Here is a 7,066-nt window from a genome sequence, read left to right as displayed (position 1 = left end):
TCGGAAGTGATGAAGGGAGTGAGATCACTGACTACTTGGTCTGCTCTACCTGATTTTCTGGTTTCTGTTACTGCACCTTTGCATAACATGGTCAGCCAAATATTTCAGCGTACGACGAGTTGTCTCCTCCACTCTGCGACGGAGACGGATACGACCATTCAGATGCTGCTTCTTTTTACAGGGAAAGCCACTTACAACTACTGGGGATGTATCACGTGGACATCTCATTGATTTGCACCAGTGAAGGTTTAAATGAAACATGAATCTTGTTCTGTCGAAGTCAAAGTTTAGTTTATTATATTGGTGGAGCTTTGAAGTTGGGTAAAGACCAATTTCAAAATAATTAGCCAACTGGAAGTTTTTTCCCAACTAATAGGCTAAAGATATTTATACTCACTAATCCATGTAGAACTATTATTTAACACTCTCCCTCACGTGTATACCATTTTTTGTGGTTCTACTAGTGGATAATTTGGGTGGAGGCTCATATATGAGAGTACTTATTCAGATACCATGAATCCATGGTGAATATTTACATTTAATTTATACTGATTTTACAACAGAATATTTTCAACGAAAAATCAGGTTTTTCTGCCTCTTGGCAAACTGGTCTTTGGACTTCTGTTATGATGTGTTATCCTTCAACCCCCCCAAGCTGAGCGTCAAATTCTAACTGTTGAGATGGCACATAGTCCCCTTACCATACCTTTAGGAAGAAGACCTCTTTTTGGTAAAACCCATTCTATTAAGAATTGGGTGGATCAGATCAGATTGGATTTCTTAGATAATTAACCATCCTAGGAGGATGAGTCCCCCTCACAGTAGGGGATATGCCATAAAACAATCCTTGGCCCAAGGACTTGCCAATGAAAGCTTTCCAGTTTCCTCTATTGTTTTAGCAGCAGTAATACTTGTCTCAGTTCTTCAGTTATAGTCTTCTCTTTTAGCCAGTATTAACCATAAAAGAGAAGTAATAAAGGGGAAGTTTGGAGAAGGCAGAGAAGCACTACCCAGCAAAGAACAAATTGAAGAACAACTAACGTATATTAAAAACAAATGGGTAGATAACATCAAAACCGATCCATGTTAATAACAGTACTCGAACTTCTCCATCTTTTCAGCAAACAGACTCAGCATCAAGATTGAAGACTAACATTTGACAGAAACACTTCGGGTTTAAATGGATAAAATGCCATAAACACCATCTCCAGTACCGTTTGTCATTCAAAGATCGTTAAGCGGATGTGAAACAAGGCTCCGACTACGAAAGAAATGTAGTTAAATAGGCTTCTACTATGCTATCATTTTTGTTCTTGTTGTTGTTTAGATCGACGTAGAGATGGACCAAATGAAAATCCCTCCACAGATTTCAAAATCTTCCCTGTATGGTCGTCTGTATCGTCTTCGGTGATAGCGAGGAGACCAGACGACGTCCTTTCCACGTATCTGCGCTATCTTCTTCGACTCTCACTGGTCAGCACAAAGGATTATTGTCGTCTTCACTGATCTTGGTTGTTGAAACCAGTGCGCTAAAAGGCTCGAACCTATTAGGAAAACAACCATACGGATCTTATACAAGGACTGACCCGGTTGATACAAACAGATATTCCAACACTCCCCCGCATGGGAAAAACCTGTAGACAAACTCACCGGAAAAACCAGGGACAACATTTGATGGGAGCGGGACTCAAACACGGGACCAACCTGCTCTGATACCATGTTGAAACCAGTGCGCTAAAAGGTTCGAACCTATTAGGAAAACAACCCCACGGATCTTATACAAGGACTAACCTGATCGATACAAACAAATATTCCAACAGTTCTATAACGAAGATCGTTATTTTCTCTATAGGGCATCCATTGGACTGGAACAGAAGTGACTACATCTTCTTGATAGGAAAGTGGTTGGTAAGGGCGTTGGCTACTTTTCAGTGAGACACGACTGGATGTGTCTCTCTAATGAACAATTTAGAGAGAGAAAGTAAGTTGACAGGGGCGCCTATTAGGGAGAATTCTCCTTGTTGTTAGTGATTTATTAAAGTCATATTTTTTACAAGAATGTCATTGACCTCATTATATTTATGATAATGTCTCTATTTTATTGTTACAAATTCAACTACCAATTGAACCCATGGTGATGTCAAAATAACCTCAACCAACAACAACAATGCCACATCTAAAGTGTTACAAGATTTAGGTCACATAGAAGAATTTTATAGAAGGGTTTTCTGGAGAATAGGCTCAAGCCATAGTTCATGACAGACGTTGGCTCTCTTCTTCTTTTTCTTCTTCTTATTCGTCACAATCATGTCCAATTTTTTAAAATGATGTTAAAATTATCATCAGTGACTCATGATTTATATAAAATCAACTAAATTTTAAGGATGTCTAACCCTTCAGAGATTGAATGAGAAAAGGCAAAAAAGAAGAAAACTAATAAATTTAATATTTTTTATTAAATTTAAATGAATATAATGGCAATAATAATTTTTAACTGTTGATTTTATTTTAAAACGTTGGTGAAGCAAAATTGAATGAAAATATAATTTTAAAAAAGATACATAAAAATAAAATAAAATCATTTTTAAAAAGGTACCGAAAATTTGAAAATTTGACAATCAATTTAAAAATAAAAATAAAAAAGAAAAAAGCACGTGTAAATGAAAGGACTAAACTAACCCTTGTGTCTTCCCCTCGACCTTGACAAAATCCAACCTTGTGAATTCGGTCAAAGCAAGCTGCAACGGTCAAGTGTAAGAGAAGTAGAGAAGAGTGCTGATGGAGTCTCCTCCTATCGAACAATGATGCCCTTATTTGGGCGGGAAATGTGGGTTTCTCTCTCCCAAACATCTCCCAAACAGTTACTTATCTCCTTCTTCAGAGCATCTCCAAGACCCCCCCACGAGCTAGAAATCTCTGAAAAAAAGAAAAAAAGTAAATAAGGTACAGACGAAGAGGAGAATGGCGCAGGCCACGGTTAATGATTCAACCAGAGAAATGGAGGTGAATTCGTCTGTGTCTTTCAAATTAAATGCCGAGGCACCGGAGTTCGTCCCCATGGTGCAGACGAAGGTGCCGTCATCAGGTTATTTCTACCCGTGTTTCCATTTTGTCGGTGGTGGATCCGATTGGTTTTATGTGGGGGATCAAGAGCCCGTCCATATGATCGCTAGTTCGCAGCTTCCGTCCATACCTCGTTCACCCAAGCACATCCTTGATGAAGATCTTCGCCAGAAGATCGTCAAACAGGTACTCTTCTTGTTCACTCCGCGACCTATTTCGTGGTAGGTTTTTCTTTGTATTCTTTCAATAATCTTTTCAAGTGGATGCCGTTTTGAAGCGATCTTTAATTGAGAATTGTTCCTTTTCTTTTACATTTATTTCTATGTTTTTTTTTTTTTGGGGGGGGGGGGGGGGGGGGGTGTAAGAGAACTGTTTTTTTTTTCATTAAATCTTCTTACATCAAGCACATACTGGTGTACATTCTTGGAGCTTCTCTAGTTTCTCTTAGGTCTATTTTTAGGTATTCTATGTTGGAAGAAAAAGTTTGAAAACAGATGTGTAGCAGTTAGGTTTCATCGTTCCCGATAATCTAGACATATTTTATTAAACTCTTGAGATTAAACATGTCCGTATCTTGTCCTAGGTTAGTGGTCATAGAACTTAAGCTGTGGATGCAAAGATAAGCTTGTTTGGATGCGGTTGCCATTTGTTTTGTCGATGCCTTCAGACTTGGAGAGAGGCCTGACCTCCATGGGATGTTGCTTGGCAGATTTGACTCTATTGGTTTCCTTCTTTGCATTCAAATTCTTCAAATGATGGAATCTCAAGCTTCTTTCTCCGTATTTGTCTATCGTTTTCTTTAGAGACTGACATTTGTTCTGACTTTGAATGTTTGCCTTGAATTTGCATTCTAACACCTGCAAGAAGTGTCAAAAGCAGAGCCATTCATCAATCTCTAGCTTCACTATCCAGGAATCTCAATTTAGATTGGGTATTTCCAGGTTATGAGCTTTACCTATTAAGAAGTACTTGTGCCTAGAGAAGCTGTTGTTGGAGCATGTATCACAATAAACCGTCCCCAGGACTGTTATGTTTTTAATGGGTTGTTGCTCATTAGCAGCATAGAGCCATGCAGCAAACAGAAGATTGAGCAGGATAAGAGCGACACTGAGTTTCATGGCTGTTTTTAGAGATGCTTCTAGATGTTCAGGAGCAGTAAGCTATAAAGGGTTCCTTGATGGTATAATTTATCTTAAGAGAAGCCAGAATCTTTACAGGGCCCATTAAAATTGTAATTTTTCAGCATGGAGAAGCTTTTCTTTTACGCATGAAACAGAAGACATGTGAAGACCTCTTTGGTAGCACATGAGATGCCTAGATTTGAATCAGGCAGGTTGGGGTGGGGGGATTTAATGGTTATTTACATTTGGTCCACTGAAGCATTATGACTTAATCTGCTACACAATTACCTGAGAAATGTTGTTTTGGTGTTTAGTTATTTCTTCTGTTTTATCTGAAGGTTTAGGGATTTCCTCTGCTTTTCGATGCTCGAATATGAAGCTGGATCCTTTTTTGTTTCTGTCAAGATGAATTTTCAGGAATAGACTGCAAATGTGTTTCTTTTCTGCTTTGATCTATATATGAATAGTTTGTAATAGATTGTAAATCTCTTCCATTCTTTTTTCTCCAAGATGAGTATTCAAGAACAGATTATGGAACTGTACTTTTATCCAAATTGTGATTCCGTATAACAGGTGGAGTACCAGTTTAGTGATGCAAGCCTGCTTGCCAACGATGCTATGATGAAACTCATAAACAAGGACCCTGAGGGTTTCAGTAAGTTTCAATGTAGAACAAGAATTTTCTCTAAGCTTTCAGATGATGTTCCTCTGTTTTGTACTAAAGCTGTGTCAAAAGAGTAGAGACACCCGTTTTGAAGTGATTTAATGCCCAAGACCTTACAATTATTTATGGGTTTTTACTATTGACAGTTCCCATTTCCTTCATTGCTAATTCAAAGAAGATTAAGCTGCTCATCACTAATAATCAAATGTTAGCGGCAGCTATTCGGTGTTCTTCCAAGCTGGTAAGCTTTTTCAATCATTTGGCAAGATTTTCTGAAATGAAATTCTCTAAATTACATGCCGTTCATTTGGTTTTGAAGGTTGTCAGTAGTGATGGTAAGAAAGTAAGACGCAAAGATCTGTTCACTGAAAGAGACAAGGAGGAATTGCAGGTTGATTGCTTTCAGAAAACCTCTTCTTGTCTTTTAATCTTTGGAAACATTTCAATGATACTTAATATTTTGTTCCTCATTTTTAGTCTCGGATAGTCGTGGTTGAAAACTTGCCTGAGGACTACTCGCACAGAAACATTGAGAAAATATTTGCAGTTGCAGGAAGGTAATATAGTCATAAATCCAGAAAAAAACTTTGCGTTTCAGTTCAATATAAGTTACTTGAAGACCTTACTTACGTGTCAAAACAGTGTCAAGAACGTAAGAATATGTCATCCTCAAGAATCAAATGCATCAAGATCGACAACTAAAGGAGACGTGATTATCAGCAACAAGGTATGAATTTCAGAATTTACAAACTCTAATGCGTTCAAAACATTTTCTGTTATTCTGACGGTTAATGTTCTTTGCTTATGTAAAGCTGCATGCACTTGTAGAGTTTGAAATGTCGGAGCAAGCTGAGAAAGCAGTAAGTCATGCAGAAATATCGTTTTTTGTGTTTTTTTTTTTCTCACAATTTTCCTTCTTTCGACTATACTCATTTTCTAGACTGTCTTGGAATGTGGATCTCATTTCTTTGTTTTGATAATGAGTCGCTTCAACTATGAGCAGGTTGAAAAACTAAACGATGAACGTAATTGGCGAAAAGGCCTGCGAGTACGACTGCTGCTCAGGCGCTCGGTATTTGCTCCAAACATCAAAAACAAGTCACCACTAAAATTTCCCTTGAAACTAGTTGTCGATTCACGTTGTTGTTTAGAAATTCTGTTTAATGTAGCTGGTATGTGATGGGAAAGCTGGACTGTATTCATTCTGAATTCAAATCTCTTATGCAGCCAAGGTCTGTCATCAGAAACAGGAAAACAGATTACGATCATTTCGATATAGGATCTGAGGACGATGAAGCCCCGCCAGCAGCGTCAGTGGAGGACCCATTGCATCAATTCGTCACAGAGAACAATGTAAGTAAAAGAGTAGTCTAACAGATGGGTTTGTACTTGGTGGGTGGATGGCGAAATCTGGATATCTGATCGGGAACATGTTTGATAATAGACTGAAGAGAACCAAAGTCATAATCCCAGTGGCGGAGCTGCGGCAAAGAAAGGGTGGGCTCGTGGAGGGCGCGGCAAGCCGCGGGGGCGAACCCAGCAAGTGCACAACGGGCGTGGGCTTCTTTCTCCCTCGCCTCAATCCGTCAGCCACCTCCTAGTGCAGCAGTGCGAAGCACCGGCTGCCGGCGTCGGCAAGCAGACGCCTCGGGGGCCAAGGATGCCCGACGGAACTCGGGGGTTCAGCATGGGCCGCGGCAAGCTGATGACTGCTTTGGTAGATTGAGAGGATCTTTTTCCCGCGTCTTTGGGAAATGCAGATTTTGATTCATTTCATTCAGTTTCAATCCTTATTCTTTTAATTTTGTATGTCCTCAATTTGCATTAAAGATTGGGTAGAAGAAAGATACTTTTGATCAAATTAAAACAATGAAGATCAAGTCTGAAACAATATATTCTTTCATCTAAGTGAGGAGATTGGATAAATAACGGAACAAACAAGACAAGGGAAATAGGGAAATACTTGGGAGTCTCAACAGCTTGTGGAAGGGGGGATTAGCAGGAACCAAGAAGAAGAATTACTCAAAAATGTAAAAATATGGCAGAACTAGGGTTTCTCCGGTCCAGTGGAAATAGGAAGTTTATTCATCCAGTACCTTGGAATGATGTGTGGAAATCCAAGGAAGGGAACTTAGGTACTAGAAGCTGATCAAATGGATCCAGACGGCATTCTAACCAAAATTAAATTATTCAAGATCATAAAAAGTATTTTTAAATG

At 38.9% G+C, this 7,066-nt stretch overlaps 1 protein-coding gene across 1 annotated transcript; it reads left to right on the top strand.

The window, feature by feature from the left end:
* Positions 1–2,765: 2,765 nt before the first annotated feature.
* LOC137952004 (la-related protein 6C-like) lies at positions 2,766–6,855 on the top strand. The gene is made up of 10 exons (XM_068799046.1): positions 2,766–3,249; positions 4,758–4,839; positions 4,995–5,089; positions 5,168–5,239; positions 5,326–5,405; positions 5,491–5,575; positions 5,661–5,708; positions 5,852–5,920; positions 6,076–6,201; positions 6,293–6,855. Exons 1-10 carry the CDS (start codon positions 2,962–2,964, stop codon positions 6,572–6,574), a joined length of 1,227 nt encoding a protein of 408 aa, XP_068655147.1. The 5' UTR covers positions 2,766–2,961; the 3' UTR covers positions 6,575–6,855.
* The last annotated feature ends 211 nt before the right edge of the window (positions 6,856–7,066 follow it).

Source organism: Aristolochia californica, unplaced genomic scaffold (assembly GCF_029961685.1).
Source record: "Aristolochia californica isolate CCGP_79_NKW_82.1479 unplaced genomic scaffold, dmAriCali1.0.hap1 SCAF_15, whole genome shotgun sequence".
Lineage (NCBI taxonomy): Eukaryota > Viridiplantae > Streptophyta > Magnoliopsida > Piperales > Aristolochiaceae > Aristolochia > Aristolochia californica.
The sequence above is the reverse complement of the archived record's forward strand: the minus strand, read 5'-3'. Positions and strand labels throughout refer to the sequence as shown.

Excerpts from the sequence above, each read along its gene's own strand:
- LOC137952004 (XM_068799046.1), top strand. The coding sequence starts at position 2,962 with ATGGCGCAGGCCACGGTTAATGATTCAACCAGAGAAATGGAGGTGAAT. Across the intron at positions 3,250-4,757 it reads GCCAGAAGATCGTCAAACAG|GTGGAGTACCAGTTTAGTGA; the intron begins GTACTCTTCTTG and ends TCCGTATAACAG. Across the intron at positions 6,202-6,292 it reads AATTCGTCACAGAGAACAAT|ACTGAAGAGAACCAAAGTCA; the intron begins GTAAGTAAAAGA and ends GTTTGATAATAG.